General features: G+C 43.6%; 1 protein-coding gene and 1 non-coding gene across 4 annotated transcripts in view; one reads left to right on the forward strand and one right to left on the reverse strand.

Annotated features, from left to right (window-relative positions):
* The window catches only part of Dock8 (dedicator of cytokinesis 8), a 196,684-nt gene that overhangs the window by 29,822 nt on the left and 144,944 nt on the right, over window positions 1–21,918 (reverse strand). For all 3 annotated transcript variants that reach the window (XM_057777797.1, XM_057777798.1, XM_057777799.1), the window contains 8 exons: window positions 18,840–18,995; window positions 16,869–17,008; window positions 12,053–12,222; window positions 9,518–9,663; window positions 7,892–8,074; window positions 7,389–7,518; window positions 6,618–6,705; window positions 745–841 (listed from right to left, as the gene is read on the reverse strand). In XM_057777797.1, the coding sequence (XP_057633780.1) occupies window positions 745–841; window positions 6,618–6,705; window positions 7,389–7,518; window positions 7,892–8,074; window positions 9,518–9,663; window positions 12,053–12,222; window positions 16,869–17,008; window positions 18,840–18,995 (1,110 nt within the window). The remainder of the gene's footprint in view (window positions 1–744; window positions 842–6,617; window positions 6,706–7,388; window positions 7,519–7,891; window positions 8,075–9,517; window positions 9,664–12,052; window positions 12,223–16,868; window positions 17,009–18,839; window positions 18,996–21,918) is intronic.
* Window positions 4,544–4,673, forward strand: LOC130880833 (small nucleolar RNA SNORA24). Its single transcript, XR_009057638.1, has one exon. It is a non-coding gene; the product is annotated as a small nucleolar RNA SNORA24 (small nucleolar RNA).

The following is a 21,918-nucleotide window of genomic DNA, read 5'->3' on the forward strand; positions in this document are numbered from 1 at the left end:
TAGCACAGCGGCTCCCTGGGCCAAAGCCATGAAGCTTACTCCATCTGTCCACTCTTCTTCTTTTATCATTCTATCCCTTTTCTAGTCATACTTTTCCTAACCCTGAGTCTCCCCGATGTTCTGGGCTCCCTTCCCTACCATATGACTGCTTGCATCTGATCTCCATGCCAGTTTAAATGACATAACTTTCTTTCCTTTTTTTCCTTCATGCTCCTCCTCCCAGAAGCTGCTAAGATTTGCAACTTGTTAGCTTTGGGGATTTTTCTTAAAAACACTAATAATATTGCCCTTCACTTTTTACTTTAGTCCATTCTTAAACCCTTTTATTAAGGAGACTAAGAACCCCAAGAGGGGACCCCAATCCTGCTATGTCATCAGCGACTCCTATCCTCGCCCATTGGAATTGACCTACCAGGAGAAACCTAATTCCCATCCTGTTGCAGAGTCCACTGTCTACCTTATAAATCTAGCATGCATACTTGTGCCAGTTTAATCTTGGTGGTCAGTTCCTTAGACGCCCAACTCTTTCCAAGGGAGTAGCAAGTCAGAGAAGCCAGAGGATGCCTGGCATCTCTGGAATCTGCAAAGTAGGCACCATTGTAAATTCCAAACTTCCCCATTTTAGTTTTAAAAAGGCATTCTGTAAATCATGCTCACATTTCTCAATTTTGAATGATGGTTCCCCTATCCAATTCCAAGAAACGCACCCATGAGCTGGCCAGATGGGGTGTGTGTTGCCCTCACCTGGATGATGTTTTCCTGCATATCCAGTATGATTAAATTTGCTTCTGTAGCCAGATTGCCACTGATCAAGGCTTCTTGATCTAATTCTGCCTTTGTTCTAAGAAACAAAAGGAGGTCAAATTAAAGCACAATCTGGCTTGGCCAGGTTCCAGTGATGACAACTAATGCACCATGTCACAAAGGATTCTTTAGAACGGTCAACCATGAATTAACACAGAGAGGCCGGCCTCTATGTAACCAAGCCAGTGTTTCCTGGGGTTTACGTCTGGTTGGGAAGATGGTCTAGTGAAGTCTCCAGGTCATCAGTATCTTCACTGTTATTAATGACGACAATTATGAAAATAATAGAATGGGTAGAGAAGTAATTACTGGTTGCTACTGACAATTAGGTGAGCCTATCAGATAGCATGTTAGAGCCTGAGGGTCTCATCTGCTGGTCATGCATGGACATTATGTGAACGGGGGTGGGAGTGGGGTCGCAACATGCTGAAGAGACGGGAATGTGACTTGAACTGGGGAACATTGGGAAGCAGTGATGCTACTGTGGAAAGGGAGATTCAGTTCTTCACCACACAAAGTCTACCTGAGAAGGTTGCTTAGCTGCACATGGAACTGGCTGACTTTTTCCAGTGGGAAACAAGGCTCTCATTCCATGGGGCAGGGCATCAAAAATTCTGCTGGAGGTTCCTAGACTGGAACCTACCAGCTAGAAAATGGGATATCACCAGGTAGTTTCTTTTTCAGGTTTAACTTTAAGGAACGGGTACATTCTGTGAAGAGATCCCTTCATCCTCACCAAGCAAGTGAAGCTGGGAAGGGAGGAAGTAGCCTTCTCTTCCACAGCTTTGTCTTCAAGGGTTCAGTTGCCCAGAGTTAATAAGAGTCCGAAAACATTAGTTGAGAAATTGAAGAACAGATTCCAGAAATAAACAAGTCATTGGTTCTGAATTGTGTACAGTTCTGAGTGGCATGACATCATATTCCATCCTGCCAGGTGATCATTGTGGTGGCATTTCATTTGTATTTTAATAAATAAAGCTTGCCTGAAGATCAGAAAAGTAAAGAGCCACACTGGTCAGCCTTACAGACCAGGCAGCAACGACACACACCTTTAATCCCAGTAGCCACACCAGTTTGCCATAGAAACCAGGTGGTAGTGGTGCACACCTTTAATCCCAGCACTCGAGAGGATTATAAAATAGGAGAAGACAGCTCTCACACACAGTCACATTCTGAGATTCCTGGAAGCAGAATCGTCATTTCAGACTGAGGTAGAGGAAAGAGCCAGTGGCTAGTGCTTTGCTTTTCTGACCTTGAGGTTGATCCCCAGTGTCTGTCCTTGAGCTTTTACTAATCACGCTACATACAGATCATTGCATTGCCCATTGTATCCATGACTCTGAATTGTGTGCAGTTCTGAGCAGCCTGATGTCACCAAGTGACCCATGTCCCTGATCATTGCATTGCCCATTGTATCCACGACACTGAATTGTGTGCAGTTTTGAGCAGCCTGATGTCATATTCCACCAAGTGACCCATGTCACCTGATCATTGCTTTGCCCCGTGTATCCATGTTGCATATGCTACCTACATGTTATTTACTTAGTTGCTGTCTTAGTAACTGGCTGACTGACAAAGTATCACAGTGATGTAGAGAAGGATTTGGTACCATTCACGGCTTTGGGTATCCCTTGGAGTGTATTACCTGCAGAGAAAGGGGTACTACTGCAATTTGTTTTACCATCCAAATTTAGTTTTAAGGAAAGAGAGGAGGAAAAACTGACTTTCCCAACAGTCCCCAGTGTCTAAGATGGAATTACAGATGCTGGGATGTTATGCTATCAGTTCAAATGTCCTGAACCAGGATTACCCAGAGTTGTTCTCCTTTGTCCTTATCCAATAACAGTTGCTTATACATCACTGAGTGATCAGAAAGCTATTTTTAACCAATATCACACTTAGAATGGGTTCTTCAGTACTAATTGCTTGATAACCCTTCCTCTCATTCTCCAGCTGACAGTATATTTATAAGGTAAGTGAAACTATAAAAGTTTTTGTTTTGATTAATTTACTGGTACGTTTAAATTTACAGTAACAGGGCCAGGAGTGGTGGTGCATGCCTTTAATTCCAGCCCTAGGAGGCAGGAGCTGGTGGATCTTTATGAAGTTTGAAGCCAGCCTGGTCTACAAAGTGTCTTCTGGAGCCTGTGAAGACTACCTAATGAAACTCTGTCTCAAAACAACAACAGCAACCCCCTGACAAACAAACAAAACAAAAACAATAACCACAAAAAACCCCACACTTTGATCAACACTGTACTATGGGCCAGATGTATTATTTTAGAATTTGTGTTAGCCACACACACACAAAGATAAAATGAAATTGATGGCATTATCTTTTCTTTCTCTTAGAAAGGTCTCACTGTGACTGGGATTCCGGGCTCACCATGTAGACCAAGCTGCCTTAAACTCACAGAGGTCTACCTGCTTCTGTCTCCTCCTGGTGCTGGAATTAAGGACATGTGCCAGCACACTCAGCCAATATTAATCTTAACCATATTTTATTTAATCTAGTACATCAAAAGTATTGTTAGTAAGTAACTAATTAAAAATTATTGTGGAAATGTTCAATCTGGCATGAATTTTCACTTATTCTACATCTTAATACAAAATAACCATACTTCAACCATATGGCTTCGTGTGGTTATGGCTCTTGTAATGAATAGTGCAGACAGACCTAACTTGCTTTTACAGCTGTGGCAAAATATACCTAACCATAACATGAAACTTACCACCTTAGTCATTTTTAATTGTATAGTTCGGTAGTATTAACTTTTATTGTTAAGCAATATTGTCACTCCTGGGAGGTCTACTAGTGTGGCTCGGACTTGTCTGCACAGTCCAGTTACTTGTAAAGTTTAACCAACCTAGAACTGGCAGAGGATACCTTGGGGCACTTTGACACTGGGTGTGGTGGCACATGCCTTTGATTCCAGCACACAGGAGGCAGAGGCAGGCAGACCTCATGAGTTCAAACACAACCTTGTCCACATAGAGCATTCTGGGTAGTGTAAGGCCCTATCCAAAGCACAGGCAGCACTTTGGAAGTTCCCATGGGTGATTTGAATGCAGCCCAGACTGAAAACTATTACTCTAAAAGAAACAGAGCCAAACTGATTAAAATAAAGCTAAAAGAAAACGACAGAAACTGTCTAAAAATGATAGCGTTTCCAAATAGCTCTCACTTAAGCAGTTATAATTGCCACGCGGCTGCAGAAGGACTGAGGGATCATCAGTCATCGCAATGAGCAGTCCGCCAGGAGCGGGGAGCCGAGAACAAACCTGCAGAGAACTGGCAGGACCTGCATGCTCACAGTCAAGATTGCTGATGTCAGCAAGTGGGAAAGTCTACCTTCAGCCATTCACACAGCCCGGCCAAAACATGCCTTGATACCCTCTTGCTTTAATGCGATGACCTAACCATTTAAACAGTGCTGTGCCTGCTACACACACCTGTTGTTGTTGTACACTGTCTGAACCAGTGACCTCACACACTGAGTGAAAGCAACAGGCAAGGAGAGAGGGGCAGAGAAAGCAGGGCCAAGTGCCCTACGGTGTAACTCCAAATCCATATTTCCTCCCTGAAAATGGGCGCAGAAATTTACTAACGTTTAGAACCAAAGATCTGAAGGACCAGCTAGGAAAATCAGAGTAAGTCAAAGTTCTCTAAGCAAATAGGCATTATTAATAAGACCAATAACTGGGGTTCCCATGCGACACCGGAGTGAAAATGTGATGTTTCCACATATCTTTGGACCTGACAGTTGTGGCGGTCTCCCTTCCAAGCCACAGGACAGCACATTCTTGTTTATTGGCGAAGCCATCACTCTTTAGTTGGTATCAGACACTGACTTGCACAAGAAGCATCCCTCACTGTTAGGAAGCTATGGGATGCCAGATTATTTGGCATGCTTTTCAAAACTATTATTGAAATGTTTCTAGGAAAAAAAATGTTTTAGAGTAAGGAGGAAAAAATGTGATGTTTTAGAGTAAGTTTGACTCCCCACAGTACCATAAATTGGCTAGGATGTATCATTCGTATGGTAACGGTAGAGATGCTGTACCACCTATGCTCTGCCGTACGTGTGGGGTCTTCAACCATTCAGTGTTTTGCCCAAGGAATCTGGGTTTCATAAGCTACCTATGGCTAAGAGGCGGAGAAGACAGACATTATCTGTTCACACACATTTAGCTTTAGCTCTCTTATGTCTAAATTGTTAGCACAGTTCTCTCCTTCCCCTTTGATGTATAATACATATAATACACGTGTGCTGGCTGGTTGCTGTCAACTTGACACCCACCTAGACATATCTGGGAAGAGTGGGTCTCAATTGAGGAATTGCCTCTATCATATTGGGCTACAGTCAAGTCTATGGCAGCATTGTCTTGATTAATGATTGATGTGGGAGGGCCCAGTTCACTGTGGGTGGTGCCACCCCTGAACAGGTGGTCCTGAGTTATATAAGAAAGCAAGCTAGGGGCTGGAGAGATGGCTCAGAGGTTAAGAGCACTGACTGCTCTTCCAGAGGTCCTGAGTTCAATTCCCAGCAACCACATGGTGGCTCACAGCCATTTGTAGTGAGATCTGGTGCCCTCTTCTGGCCAGCAAGCATACAGACAGACAGAACACTGTATACATAATAAATAAATCTTTAAAAAAATAAATTAAAAAAAAAAAAAAAGAAAGCAAGCTAGCAAGTCATGGAGAGAAGTCAGTAAGGCAGTAAGTAATGTTTCTTCATGGCCCTGGCTTCAGTTTCTGCCTCTAGGTTCCTACCCTGACTTCCTTCTGTGATGAGCTATAAATCATAGGATAAAATAAATCCCCTTCCCTCAAGCTGCTTTTGGTCTTAGTGTTTTATCAGAGCAATTGAACACACACACACACACACACAGCATATGTTGCCATTCAAACAGGGTTGTTTTTCACTTTCTTTGTAATTTTTCCTGATTATAAAAGATATGAAAATGCAAATCCAATGTAGGAAACATAACAGACTGTCAAAAAGAGAATATAAATCACATGTTTAAAACCTCCAAATCACTATTAATGTTTTGGTAAATTTCTTTGTGACCTTTTTTTAATTTGTTTTCCAAGACAAGGTTTCTCTGTGTAGCCCTGGCTGTCGTGGAACTCTCTCTATAGACCAGGCTGGCCTCAAACTCACAAAGATCTGCCTGCCTCTGCCTCCTGAGTGCCAGGATTAAAGGTACTACCCCCAACCAACCAGTTCTGACTTTTTAAATTTATTCTTATTTTATGTGCACTGGTATTTTGCCTGTATATATGTCTGTGTGAGAATGTTAGATCTTGGAGTTATAGTCTTGTGAGCTGACATGTGGGTGCTCGGAATCCAACACTGGTCCTCTGGAAGAGCAGTCAGTGTTTCCAAATGCCGAGCCATCTCTCCATCCCAAGCAGTTCTGATATTTTTGAACAATAAAAATATAAGGCTACTATAAATACCCCTGAGTACCCGTCTTTGCACCCACTGTCTCTATGGAAATACAGATGTGGAGTTACATGTCAGGACACCAGGTTCTGCTTTCTCTGTTTCTCTGCTGTTCACCAGTGGCTTTCATCAGGTTGTGGAAACTGGGCTTCTGAAAACAATGGGTACATTTTTAAAGAGCTGAAGCCATAGCGTCTTCAACCTTTGGGCATCCTGGGTAGCTGGAGCTGTATTTACACAGACAGTATGCTTCCCTTTCTTACCCTTGGAAGGATGCAGTTGTCCCAGAAACACAAGCAGCCTGGGAAAGCTAGTTAAAGACTTCAAATTAAAGCAGCACAGAGCAGCCAAGAGACTCACTTATCCAGCTTCTCGTTAGCTTGCCGCCACTGTGTCTGCTCTTTCCTCCATCTCAGATTTTCGCTGAGGCCTGGAAATCGGTCATTCCCTAGGAGTTAAGAAACACACGGCAGGAATTTGATTAGTATGAAACCCTCTAAGATAACCAAAAGTTGAGCGAGCAGCTTTACTGAGAAGGCTCAGCACATTCTTCAGTTAATCAGTTTGTCTGCTGTGAGGAGATAAAGCTGCCATGCTGTGTCTGTGGTGAGCTGCCCTGGATGGACAGGAGGCAGCTCTGGAAGATGTCCTGCCTTTCACATTACCCCTGAGCAGGGGCTTCCGTGAGCTCCCCTCATCCCCTGCAAACCCGACTTGCTGGAAAGAAGAGCAGGAGTCCAGCAAAGGTGCTGAGTGCCCTCCTGTTGCTGTTTCCCTGGGAACACATGGCATCTGAATGTCTTACTGTGATGAGCTCTACCCCAGTAACATATCAAATGGCTCAGGGCTATGACCTTGGGCCCCAGAGCCCTCCAGTTTGTTGATCAGTCTCCTTCCGGGGCCTAATCACAAGGGAGACAGTGTCTCCTTCCTTCTTCAATCACTTTCTCGGAAGTGGCCTTCACTGGCTCTTAAACCTCAATACAACATGGCTTTTGGGGACTTTCAGAGTTTTCCTTGCCCTCAGAGGCAAAGAACAAGCATTTTACAAGCCAAGCACAGGATCCAGAACCAGGACCTTCCCATAAAGAGTGAAGAGTGGTCTAACAAGCGGGGAGGCTGCCCCCACACCTGGAGTGCGACGGCGCATCATCTCCCCGCGGGCTCCTTCCCCACGCAGAAGGGCCTCTTCTAGCTTGGCCTTGACATCCCGTGACTTCTGCAGGACTTGGGTACTGACTTTGTCAGAGCTCTGCTTTCCCTGGAAAGACAGAGGTAGGAACATTCAGTTTAGGGGTGTCTCTGTAGATGGAGAGATTAGTCAAAAGAGAACACTTTGGGGTCACAGTGGGGAGTTTTGATGTATACTACTACACAGACACTTTTTCCGGAGGCTCCTGCGGATGAAACTTTATTAGCAGGAACGGGCCCACTGCAATAGGCAGACATTCTTTCCATGTGGAATGGTCACACTGGCAAATGCACAAGCTAGGGGCTGGAATGCAGACGCATGAAGAATGAACGACGCTGTCACTGCTCAAAGGGAAGAGTAACAAGACAGGACTGAAGGAGACATCAAAGACACCCCTACACCTGAGGATGACACCCCACACCTGAAGACACCCCACACCTACCTTGTACTCAAAACAGGAGACACAGATGAACAGCAGGTCTAAAATCCTGTTGAGCTGCATGGAAGGCAGGTCAGCAATCCACCTCCTAATGAGGCCCTGATCGGCATTCTTCATGATCCACAGGAAGCAAACCATGAGGTGGCGGGTGGTGTCTGCATTCAGCATGTTGTATTGTTTATAGGGCTGGAGGGAGGCAAATGGTGGGAGAAGGTGTTGGGGGGGAGTCAAACAACAGAAAAATACAAAATTGTAAGAGATGAGAACCTCTCAGAACATTGTATCCACTTCTTCCCTGGCTGGGCATCTACTTTCTGCAGCTTTGTCTTCCCAAGGCAAGGGAATGTGTGCTCAGTAAAGGCTTTACCTTGGCAGTTTGGGTTAAGCTAAGAAACACTGAACGAAGCACTGTCTGGTGTCTGTCCCGGACCCTGACCATGCTCTTCAATATCAGCGATGCAATGGAGCATTCTTGCTGCTAAGATCTCCAAGAACTTCTTCAAAATGGCCAGCGGAGGGTTGGACTTAGGGAGGAGAACTGGCCTAACTAGAGACAATGAATAATCCGACAGTTCTGCTTCACGTCAAGGTCATGAGCTGCTCGGCGCATGGATCGATCATGTTTGTGAAGCCGTGTACACTGAAATTCACCCAAGGGTGGTGGGCTTCTAGACTGCTTACAGGCAATTAATATAAAAGGTACATACTGCCCTCAGCAGGTAACTTTGGTAAGGAGGATTATTCAAATATAGAGTGTAAACATAAGGAACACTGTTGAATTGTAAGATTAGCGATGCCTAGTCTCAAGTGTCCTGTCTCCCTGATTCCCCAACTCTCCTAGGCAAGGGTGAAAGAGGCTGAGGCTGCTAGGTGCTGGGAGGAAAGGAAAAAAAATCCATCTAGTAAGGAATAGTTGTGTCAAGACCCTGCCTCACTCAAGAAAGCCAAGTAAGCTTCCTGCAGAATCGGATCTTATGTTGAAGTGCGAAATGAGATTGATTGCCTTGCTCTCACAAAGCCTAGGTTGCCCTAGGCGCATCCCTAGGATCATAAAATCAAACACGTCAAGTCGAGTAAAAACAGACGAGGAAGAGCACTGAGCTAGAAGATGACGTGTTGTCTTGACAAGTGATGGAGTGCATCAACAAACGCAAGAGTCCCTTAAGTGCAGTGGAGGGGACATCCCACAAAGAGCCCTTCTATCAAAGGACAAGCCGAACAAATCTCCTCAGGCTCTCTGGGGGCCTAGAAAAGCTGAGGGCTTTTGCTTTGGACGCTCTGGTCACTTCGGTCATTTACCAGAGGCAAATATTAAGACTAGTAAACACACAGAGTAAGCCCAGCCTAACTTCAATGGTGTGATCTCTGTAATGGTTCAGAGTCCCCAAGTTCCCCTCTCTGATAGTTTTCTGTACCTGGCACACTGGGAATGGCTAAATGTGACATGTGCATCTCTTGTTGTTGCCAATGGCTGTCTGAGCAGCCTGCTTCTTGGCTGGCTGTCAGCCTCTGATTCCTGTAGTACAGTGGGGAGGCAGAAACCCTCTCTTCCCTAAGCTGGGTTCTATCAGAAGTCAGGAGGAGGACATACCAACAAGAAACAATCTTAAGGAATGTGTACCAACATACCAAGGAAGACAGCATTGCTCCGCTTGTCTTCAAATTAAAATGATTCCCTGCTATGGCCAGGGCCACATTCTGGTTGATTCCATTGGCCACATCTTGTTCTTCATAGGAGCCACTGGCGCGGCTTTTCCCACTGCGAGCATCTGCAACTACAATTAAACATCACTGTGGGTGACAGTAAGCCAAAGACCACACTTCCCTGTCTTCAACCCAATAAGTGACAGCAGCATCTTGGTTAATAAAGTCGGCAAGTAATTCAAAACCTGGTATTTACCATCATTTGTCCAGGGAAAAAGCAGACAGGCTTAAAACAAACAGAGGGCTGAGCACAAGCTTAGGATACAAACTAATTTTTCAGATGTTAGAAAGAGAACTTTTCAAAGTTTTATAATACTTCTTTGTGTTCTGTTCTGTATTTAAAATAACACTTTATTTCACATAATGATCCAATAAGATGGAACCTATAACTACAGAATAAGTTCCTTGTAGAATTATATGCTATTATAATAAATCATACACTAAGATTGTTTCAAAAGTCTAAGCATGCCGGGCAGTGGTGGCACACGCCTTTAATCCCAGCACTCGGGAGGCAGAGGCAGGTGGATCTCTGTGAGTTCGAGACCAGCCTGGTCTACAAGAGCTAGTTCCAGGACAGGCTCCAAAACCACAGAGAAACCCTGTCTCGAAACCCCCCCCCCCCCCAAAAAAAAAAAGTCTAAGCATATCCATATTTACAGAAAAGCCAAATTTGTCAGAGGTCACCTATGGTAACAGATGCAGCTTAAGTTTGAATTTAGATGTATCTTTAACTATTTTATTTTTATAATTTTGCTACATGTATGTCTGTGTACCACTTTCATAACTGATGACCCCAGAGGCTACACCAGGTCATCGGAACTGGATCTGGAGTCACAGACAGTCGTGAGCTGCCATGTAGGTGCTAGGAATTGATGCTGGGTCCTCTGGAACAGCAGCCAGTGCTCATAAGTACTGAGCCATGTTTCCAGCCCCATGGGCTGTATTTTTAAAATAAATTCATTTTTATTTTATATGTATATGTTAATGCCTGTGTGTATGTATGTGTACTTCATGAGTTTGGGGAAGTCAGAAGAAGGTCTCAGATACTCTGGAACTGGAGTTACAGGCAGTTGTGAGGTGTTGGGAACCAAACCCAGATCCTCTGCAAGAGCAGCAAGTGCTCTTAACTGCTGAGCTTTCCCCCTTGTAATTTACATGAGGATTTTTTTTTTAAATAAAGAAGAAAATTAACTACTTCCATAGGAATGCTTGCTTTTCGCTTTACAATTTGCATGAATTAAAGGTTCTAGGTCATTGTTTTCATCTTGTGTATCTATGTGCATATGAATGTGAGAATGTGTGTGTGTGTGTGTGCGCATGCATGCACACATATATATGCATGTGCATCTGGAGGCAAGAAGATGATCTTGTTTTGTTCCTCAGCCACTGCCCACTTCTCCCCTCCCCCACCTGGCTGGCTGACTGGAGGGCTCCAGGAATTTTCCTTTTTCACCTTCCCAGTGATGGGATTACAAGTGTACACTACCATGTCAGAAACTTTTAGATGAGTTCTGGGAATTGAACATAGATCTTGTGTTTGAATGGTGAGCTCTTTACTGACTAAGTTATTTCCACTACCCCATTTTCATTATTTTATAAACTAAATAGTTGTTATTGTCCTGATTTTACAGATAACCTAGTCAACATGCCACTATACTTGGAGGAAGTGGAAACTCAGATGGCTCTCTGGGACTCAGTGGTGAAGCCTTGTAAGGACTGCTGGGCTCAGGCAGGCATTCTCCAGACTCTAGATCATTTATCTGCAAAACTTCAGCATGGCAACCTCTCCAAACTCACAGAGAAAAAGCTATTCTGAAGTGACCAGAATAGTGTACTTCCGCCTATATTCTCCAGCCCACACTGGAACAGGAACATAAATCCAGGAGATAGGAAATTTTGAAAAATTTTATGCTTTCTTCTTGTCGTTAAGTAAAAGATACTGACCTCACAATTGACCTCTTGCTGCCAAAAGCAAACATTTTTTTTTTGCTGTAGCATAATTTCCTAATATTAAAGACTCCATGATTTATGTGTCAGTGGATTTGCATAAAACAAAAAAGTCTTTTGGTTCCAATTGCTCCTTTGTAAGCACCATGAAAGAAAACGAACATGTTTATTTGAACAGAGCAACGACCCCAGAAGAGAGTTCTCTTCTATTCCATCCTTCGCTGCAGTTAACGGCATCCACCAGAAGCCAGTAGGACCGTGAATGAACGTACAAATAGTTTCTCTCTCTTACACATACACACACACACACACGCACACGCACACGCACACACACAAACATGTAATTCTGTGTTTTAAAAACCTGTGGGGTCAGGAAAGTTTTAGTGACCAGTGCTGTGAACTGTCACCCACACAAGCTATCCACACTAGAGCTGATGAGAGAGCTTGCTTTCTGTGTGAGGGACATCTGGCAGGGGCCTCATTGACCTCAGACAGAAAACAACAGGTCCTTACCTGTGAAGTCATAGAGCTGTGGCAAAGCATCCAGAATGATGCCGACCAAGGGCAAGTATAGGGCGGCGATTTTGACTTTGACTTCTGGTTTGAGACACCGTGGATCCAGGTCATGAGAACTCAGGAGGCTGTGGATAGCACTCACAGCTTTTCTCTGTACTCTGCTGATTCTGTGGACACAACAGCGAGAAACCAGGCTATGGTGAGGGAGGCTATGTGCCCGTAAGCCAAAGAGTGCCCCATATGATCTTGAACAATTCAGGGACAGTGTGAAAAGCAAGTAAAACACAGTAGAAGAGAAGCTGCCTGTGTTACCATCCTGGTCTATTTAACCTTCTGTTTTCAAGCTCTCCGTATCATGAGTATTCCACTCCTTTCGGAGTGACATTCCGCTGTGCATAGAAAACAATCTCATTGTCCAATCATCAGCTGAGGAATGTTTGAGTTGCTAATACTTTGGGACTATCATGAATGATGAGTGTTCCTGGTTTTTGTGTGGGTGTAAGTATGCACCCCTTTGGCGTGCCCCTCAGTTAAACCACTGGAGTCAGAACTCCATCTTGACCTTTAGTGATTTCTTCACCAGGTTACATTCCCGCCAGCTGTGTCTGAATGCTCTATTATATGTCTTCTTCTTCTTCTTCTTCTTCTTCTTCTTCTTCTTCTTCTTCTTCTTCTTCTTCTTCTTCTTCTTCTTCTTCTTCTTCTTCTTCTTCATCATCATCTTTCTCTCTCTCTGGTCTTGTCATCATCTTTCTCTCTCTCTGGTCTTGTTTCGTTTTGGTTTTTCGAGACAAAGTTTCTCTGTGTAACCCTGGCTGTCCTGGAACTTGCTCTGTAGGTCAGGCTGGCCTTGAACTCAGAGATCTACCTGCCTCTGCTTCCTGAGTGCTGGGACTAAAGGCGTGAGCCACCATGGCCTGGTTCCCCCTCTCTCTCTAATGCTGGGGATTGAACTTAGGTCCTAGCAAATGCTAGGCAAGTGCTCTAGCCACACCTCTGTCTCTCTGTCTTTTCATCACAACCATCATAGTACTCAGGATGTGGTATTTAATCACAGTTTTAAATGACGTACTGGCATCAGCATCTTTTCATAATCTATGACCATACCTTCTTAGGAAAATGTCTATTTCAATCTTTTGCTCATGGTGGCACACGGCTTTAATTCTAGTATTCAGGGGGCAGAGGCAGGAAGATCTCTGTGAGTCTGAGGCCAGTCTAGTCTACATAATGAGTTCCAGGACAGCTAGGTCTATACAGAGAGACCCTGTCTCAACAAGCAAATAAAAATTTTAGGTATAGCTAGGGGTGCATAGTGTTTGGAAAACTGAGGCAATAGAATCATGGGTTTGAGGCTAGCCTGAGTTACACAGTGAGACTTTGTTTCAACAAACAAAAACAAGCAAACAAACAAAACAGAAAAAAGATTTAATTTTCCTTTTATTTCTGAGGTCTAAAATTAACATATATGTGTGTGTGTGTGTGATATAAATTCTTCATTAGATCTGTGTCTTGTAAAAATTTTTGCCCTTTCTGTGGATCTGTGGATTATCTTCTAATTTCCTATTTAAATACTCTGGTTTCTCCTCAGATCGTATAAATCTTTCGCCTTTTACTAATTTCCTATTTAATTTTTGTTTTGGGATAGTCACTATATAGTCCTGGCTGACTTGGAACTCTCTGTGTGAACCAGGTTGGCCTCACTGAGCTCCTCCTGCCTCTTCCTCTGAGTGCTGAGGTTAAAGGTGTTCACTACCATGCCTGGACTCTTAATTTTCTTATTAGGAAAATCCAATTCTGTTTTCTTCTGTTGTTGCTCAGACTTTTAGTTTCAGAGCTGGAATGCCTTTGGCTAGTTCAAGTGTTTGAAGATGATGACTCTGATTTTCCCTTATCTGTATACTCCACAGCTTTAGGTCTTCCACCTTAGGCTATAGGTTTAGTTAAGTTTTGCCTACAGTCAGAATGAGGGTCCGTCTTCACGTTTTTGCATGTGAATATCAAGGAGCATTTGTTGAATTATTTCTCCCTCACTGAATTGTTTTGAGGTACACTAGACACAACTCAACTAATAATAAATGTTAAGATTTACTTCTGGATTCTTTTTTTTTTTTTTTTTTTTTTTGGTTTTTCGAGACAGGGTTTCTCTGTAGCTTTGGAGCCTGTCCTGGAACTCCCTTTGTAGACCAGGCTGGTCTCGAACTCACAGAGATCCGCCTGCCTCTGCCTCCCGAGTGCTGGGATTAAAGGCGTGTGCCACCACCGCCCAGCTTACTTCTGGATTCTTAATCTGGTTATACTGACGGATGTGCCCATTTGTGTGTTAGAGCCATGAAGTCAAGTAATTTCACTTTGTAGTGATTTTTAAAATTAGGAATGTGAATCTTCCAATTGTATTTTTTAAAAAAAACTTTTTGGGCTATATGGGTTTACTTAAATTTCCAGACACATTTTAGGAACAGCTTAATTTCTGCAGTGAAGTCAGCTGGAATTTTGAGAGGCACTGCATCAAATTCACAGGTCAATTTATGGCACAGTGCCACCCTAGTATTGTATGCTCTGACCGTGGACACGGGATGTGTAGCATGTAGCTCTCTTTCCAGCAACACTGTTCTGATGTTTTCAGTGCACAAACCTTATACTGCTCTTGCTGAATCTGTTCTTGAGTACTCAATTCTTTTTGGGGGCTTAAATAGCACTGTTCTCTTAATTCCTTTTTCAGACTGTTCATTACAAATATACATAAATACAACTGATTTTTATATTGATCTTGAACCCAGCAACCATCGTGATAACTCCAAAGAGTTTTTTTGAATTAATGACTTAAAATTTTCTATAAACACCATCCTGTGTATGAGAATGGAGATGTCTTACTTCTTTCCAATGTGAATATCCAGTCTTTTATTTCAGTTGTCTTTTGTCCTAGACAGAACGCCTAGTCCGAGGCTGGACAGCAGTGACAGACATGGAAGGTTTAATATGTTCCTGGTCTTAAGGAGAAAGCTCATATCTTCCACGAGCAGGCAGGTGTGAGTTTTCCAGAGGCGGGAATGAGGCTGAGCAAGGTCTCACAAAGATAAGAGGCAATTTCCAAATGCTCTAAAGCCACTGGATTTACTGAACCTCAGACATTTATGGACAAACCCGAGTTTACAGGACGGCTGTGGCTGCTTACGTAGGGACAGAGTTGCAGCCCAGAAACCCTTGCCACTACAGTTGAGGCAGATGTGGGTGAGTCTTCTAACTGCCTAGACAGCAAAAGGAAACGCTGATTTCTGGGAGCTGTGCTAAAGGATGTCGGTTTCCCAAGGTTTAGCCCACATACTGCAGTCCTGACAGTATTTCCGACGGCTTTCTAGGAAAGTAACTGAGGGATGGCCAAGCTGCCCAAAACACTGACGGTGCTAATTAGCTCCTCTCTGGGTGTGTTTGCAGATGGCATCTACCTGATCAGACATAATTAACACCATCTCTGAGTAAACACTCCCTTATTGCCAGTAATACCCCAGCAACAATTTTACAAGGCCCAGGAACAGATGTTGGGGCTGTTTCCAAGTGGAACAAAAATAGAAAATCAAAGACTACTGCTAAGGCAAACACAAAAGATACTTTCGGGAATCACTTAAAGCCATGGTACTTATTAAGAAGCAGCAATTAAGAAAATAAAAACGGGTGATTTCTCCTGTTTTGAAACTTTCTTCTCTCAGGACCTTATCCGCAAACTAGCTGAGGGCGCTTTTGGTTGCTGAGAAAATGTTAGTTATAGGAAAGGAAATTCTACCGGAAAAAGTGGAATTCAGTTGGAAAGACTGTGAGGGGCTGTAAGCTGGGAGCCAACAAGTAAGACACGACATTGCCGTACACCCAGGTGCTCGGGTACACACACAGTGAGAGGATCCACGAGAACAGTGCCCACAGCGGCTCTCTTGACCTGGGAAGGCTTGACCACAGAACTGTCATCTAGACACAGGCCAGCTGCTTTCTTATTAGCTGTCACTTCCTTTGCCAGCTTTGGGAAGTGGCATCTTGGTCTTTCCTCTCGGTGTGCACACCTTGTCAAAAGTGCTGAGTCTGGGCAAGGCCCTGGATCCACTTCAGAAACCCTGTCTCAAACCCATCCTCCCTCTGCTCCCCAAAAAAGCCTTTTTGGGGCTGGGGATGAGTCTCAGTGGTAGAGTGCACACCTACTGTGTGTGTGAGGCTCTGGGTTGAATTCCCAGCACAGTAAAAACAAGGTCATTTCCTGGGTCCTATAATCCCTCGTCCTACTATACTCCGTGGGTATCATCAAGACAGGCGTGCTCATCCTTGGAACTAGCAGGTGGTGGAGTTCTGGGGTCTTGTTATATACCTAAGAAGGTGAACTGTGGTGTAGGAGTTCCTTCTGTTTGTGTGTTGCTTTCATTGGTTAATGAATAAAGAAACTGCGTTGGCCCAGTTGATAGGGCAGAACTTTGGTAGGCGGAGAAGACAGAACTGAATGCAGGGAGGAAGAAAGTAGAGACACAGAGAAGCCATGGATCTTCCGCCTGAGACAGATGACATCAGTTAGAATCTTTCCTGGTAAGCCACAGCCACGTGGCGATATACAGATAAATAGAAATGGGTTAAATCAAGATGTGAGAGTTAGCCAATAAGAGGCTAGAACTATTCGGTCAAATAGTGATTTAATTAATACAATTTTGGTGTGGTTATTTCAGAGCTAAGCTAGCTGGGCAGCCGGGACAAACAAGCGGGCCCTTCTCCTTGCAACAGAACTGGAGGCATTGTTAATATTTTTTCCCTTCATGTTCCACTTTAGGAATCGGACACTTACCCATCACCTTCAGCATCCAGGGCAACAGCCAGTTCTGTGAAGAGGAGCCCCGTGAGAAAGTGCTGCTGGCGGTACTCCGGGGTCAGGTCAAACATGCTGGCAATCTTTTGGTCCTGGAAACTGGAGCAGGAGCTTGAGTTCTGCAGAAATATAAACAGAAGCTTGATGAGCAATAAGAACTGGAATCAAAACGGCTCTGGCTTGCATTTACAGAGTTCCGGCCAGATATTGCATGCACTGACTGGCTGGCATGAGTTTAAGAGCAGATCATGCAGGGCCTATTGAGAAACTAGGCTAGGGGTAGAGCTCAACAGGAGAGTACGTGCCTAACACTGCTGGGTTCTCAGAACAGCCAAACAAGAGGAAAAGAGAAAAAAAAAAAAAACAAAAAAACCCAGCTAATACTCTCCTCACTCACCTGATATCAAAAGATGCAGATGGACAAGCAGCCCAAGATAAATGTAGACAGAGAAACAAGGACTGCACCCAGACCCATGCTAGAGCCTGTTTTCCCAGCACCCTTTCCGAAAGGTTGCCTGAGCACACTGTCTGAATGTTGCTGGCAGTCCTTAGGCTATTCCTTTCCTGTGTTCCTACTCCAGGGGCATCCTTCACCAAGGGCAGCAGAAATGAGTGTTTCTGTAAGTCCTTGCACTTTGCTGGGTAGGGTCCTGTCAATTCCTTGGGGTAGCCAGGAGAGGAATGAAGGGAGAGGACCCCGGGCAAGGTCAGCAAGGGGAGTCATAGGACTCATCCCACTGAACAAACTACAGCAGACAGATAATGGAACTGGTCCTTGTTCACCTGTGTCCTGGATCACATTATGATGGTCATGTAGCTAACTTTGAGTACGCCATCTGGAACAGATAGCTAAGCTGACTTCTTCCTATTTTACTACTACTACTACTATTAAAAATCAAGGATATATAGCAGAATAGAATCTAATGCTATCTTGGGATATCTTGCCTGTTGCTCTGAATATTATTTAGTCGGGGGCTCCATCCCAGTCCCCTGGCATCCATTTTTGGAATGCTGGGCAGAAAACTCCATTCTAAGCTCCCTACTCTGGGAGTTGCCTCAGTCCAAACTCCACCTCTGAGAAAGCCCACCAAATGGTGACCCCCTCCCCAGGGAAGGTCAAGACTACCCCCACAGGCTATTTAAACTGTCCCCCAAAGAATAAACACGTGATCTCCCCTTTCCTCTCTGATGGTCTTTTGGCTCCGCATTCCCCCTCCCCCCGTTGTGTTTCCCGGGACCACCAGAGAGCGCAGGCACCCAATTAATCCTGGATATCTTTTAATTCGGTTTGATTTGGTTTGATTGGGATTATTTGCATCAGTGGAGAGGTTTGTTGGCAAGAAAATACTTAACAAATATCTGAATTGTCCCAGATATAGAACATGATTGTAAAATAAGATTTCCTTAAGGGTTTTCTAGAGGACACTAATTCCTTGAGAAGCTTATGGAGGAGGGGAATGAGGTCATTGCCACAGTCAAATTATGTTGGGAATCATTACTTCTCATCCCCCTCCCCCTCCAGTACCTCTTCCTCTCTAAGGCCTTTGACAAAAAATGAGGTTGACAAGTTTACAAAACACACTTGACTTTGGAACCCTGTACTTGCAAATATATTAAACCTGCATTTACATAATAAATCTAATAATAATCGGTTAATTCCGACAAAGGAAGACTTAAGTTTCCTCAATCTCTAGGCTTCCGATTCTTTTCTATATGGTCAGCCTCATTAGGGACCCCTGAGTCAAACTATTTGATTTATAAGCCATCATTTCAGATGTCACAGCTTCAGGGCAGCCTATCGCCCATATCTACATCAATTGATCTGGTTTAAATAGCTTATTTTTTTTTTCTCTAAGTAGTAAGACCAACATTTATAGGAGATGCATGATTGAACTATTAATAAGCTAATTAATAAAATAGCTTGACTCTTGCCTTCAGGTGGTGGATTACCTGGGAGGATATGGAAGGACAGGGAGATGCTGGGGCAGTATCTGTATTCATGAAGAGGAGGTTCAGGTTGAGGTAATGCTCATGGCTACAGAGGATTCTCAGGAACTCCAGTCGCATGGAAATGAGCGTTGGAAGGGTATTAAGCTTGGCTGACAGCTGGAGGGAAATACACAGAGGAAAGAAACGCTTAGTCTAGGATAACCAGAGCTGAGTTTAACAGACATTAACAACTTTTTCTGGACTGTAAGACATCGATTTGAGTAAAGATTAATCTGACAGAGCAACAGACGCCATTCTGGGAGCCCGGCCAGCTTTCAATTACTGCTCTTCTGAACAGCAGCCCCGAATGAGAACGCTTGTCTCATCCTCACAGAAGTCTAATCAACGCCATGGCAAACCTGTGTAGACAATAAGCTTGAGAAATATATGTCTTCAGCACAGCCACGGGACACGTCTTCTGACAGCTCTACTGTGTCGCAGAGGCCAAACTAAACACTGCCACCAAAAAGTGACCAACTAACAGCTGAAGAAGGTGGCTGCGTGTTGTGGATGGCTTTAGTTCCATTTTGAAAGAAAAATGGTCCTGCACAGCTATCCATGCCCTCTTGTTTTGGGGGTCACCTTTCCCCACATCCATCTTAAAGCTTCGGAAATAGATGGACCTGCATTTGATATGCACACAGTGCCCTGGAGCCTAGTGGGCTGAAGAATTCACTGTTCTTTACTCTGGTGGGAACTGCCACAGGTGCAGGCAGTTGCGGGTGAAAGATGTGGGTGCCTCCTTAGGATTTTCTTGTTACCTAGGGCATCCTTTAGGAAACTCGGGGTTGATGAAGTTCGGCTGGGAAAGGGGTGTTATGTAAATAAGCCAGGGACCATCTCTGTGTCGACTATACGTTGTATGCATACTTCCTTAGAACTGATATGCATTTACCATACCAGCATACACCCATCTTGACTTTTCACACATTTAATCATTTGGAAATAAGCTTCAAGTAGTTTTTTGAACACTTAAGGGTATTTCTAATATGCAAAACGTTAATTTCCTATAATGATTTGAAAAAGTATGAGAAACAGAATAAAATGAAATGAACCTTCGTAATTTAGGATTTACTTTTATGAAAGTATGTTGACAAATATGATGTTAATGCTGATCTCCCATGCTCCACGTGGATTTAGACAGTGAGCATTTCATATTTTATTGAGAGAATTTTTAAATCATCAGTGTTCATAATATATATTTATTACAAAATCTCCAGAGTATTTAAAAGGCTCATTAAAATCAGTTATTTTTTTTCTTTTTCAAGACAGGGTTTCTCTTGGATGTCCTGGATCTTGTTGTGTAGAGCAGGCTGGCCTTGCACTCACAGAGATCCACCTGCCTCAGCTTCCCGAATGCTAGGATTGAAGGTGTGTGCCACTACCTCCCAGCAGGGCTATCTTTCCTTGACCATCCTAAAATTTGTCAGTTTGGATTAATCTTCAAATTTTTAGGGCATGGAAGTTTATGAGTAGACTCCCCAAGAAAGTTTGAAAACAGATCATTTTCTTTAGTTAGGACAGAAATGTCTTCAACTTTCAGACATTTGAAAAAAATACCCCAACCAAACATAAAAAGTATTGTGGGTCAAATAATTTCTTAATACAAATATTAATTTATCCATCAATTTTAAAATAAACTTCTGAAAGCATTAAAACAATTTTTATTTTTAATTATAAAATAATGCATTTATGTAGTAGAAGACCACGAGAAAACTTATAGAAAGAAATTCAAACTATTTTAACTCCACAAATAAAAAATCTTCAAGTTAAGAAATTATTAATATATCTTTAAAATATGCCTTATTTGTAATCTCAAATGAACATTAGCTGTTTGATATATAATTTAATACTTAAAAGCATTGCAGCTAAATTATTTAATAATGTTGCTAGAATGCTAACCCTGTTGTTAGATATAATACACTTTACAGTTTCCAGTTAAGAAGAGATAGCTTGATAGGAAGGTTTTTTTTTTTTGAGACAAGGTTTCACTATGTAGCCTTGCTATCCTGAAACTTTCTGTGAGGCCTTGAACTCACAGAGATCTGCACGCCTCTACCTCTGTGAATGCTGGGATAAAAGTTAGCCACTTGATAGTTTTAATCAGAATCTATGATGGACTAATGAACAATTTATCAAGTGTTTTCAATTATGTAGGCACCACCAGCATCTGCCAAGCGCTCACTGTACAGCTCAGCACATTAGGAATCCCAAGTCCAGAACCTGACAGACCTCTGTGCGGCTGCCACACACTTGCTGTGTGAAACTGAGCAACAGCAATGGGTTTAGTGGCAGCCGTCCTCCTGGATTTCTTTCTCAAGAGCATCTCAAAGGGCTGCAGAGATGACTCAGCTCTTAAAGGCCAGGCTGGGTCCCCACTACACAGCTGCTGCCCACTGGGAAGGTAGAGAGAGCCTTGTGGTCATTAGATACCTACAGCCTCTCCAGTTCTCTGTCTCGGACCCCCCATTGTGCTGTGAAGCAACCTCACCCATCACCAGCCCCCAACCACGCCTGAGCTCCGGCCACTCTTCTTTAGATGGTCCTGATTCCCCTGGATGGCGAGTGGCCCCTCACTGGAGGTCTCTGGAGGGTCTCACTGGGAAGGGCTTTTCTTTCATGGGGCCAGCTCAGGGAAGATCCTGTGTCACTGTTTCTTCCAGTCATACTCTTCTCCTGGATAAGGTGTCGTATCCCTCAAAGTTCCACAGAGGAGAACCCTTGCATTTTCCAGACAAAGAAAGGACAGCCATAGAAGCAGAGATTTAGAGCCGTTACTCTGAGAGTGGTGATGGTGGTGATGCCAACTTGGGACGGGGACAGTGGTGGGGGCTGTGGGAAAAGCAGCAGACATGGTGAAGAGAAGAAATAAGGACGAAGAGAAGTAGCAGCCATAACTGCTGTTTATATTCTTACTACTAGGACATTCTGAAGGGGACACCCAAGAATTACACCCAAAACTTTGGGGAGAAAGCTGGGTGTGGCGGTGCACATCTTTAATCCCACTCAGGAGACAGAGGTAGGCTGATCTCTGTGAGTT

The sequence above is a fragment of the Chionomys nivalis genome, chromosome 8 (genome assembly GCF_950005125.1).
Source record: "Chionomys nivalis chromosome 8, mChiNiv1.1, whole genome shotgun sequence".
Lineage (NCBI taxonomy): Eukaryota > Metazoa > Chordata > Mammalia > Rodentia > Cricetidae > Chionomys > Chionomys nivalis.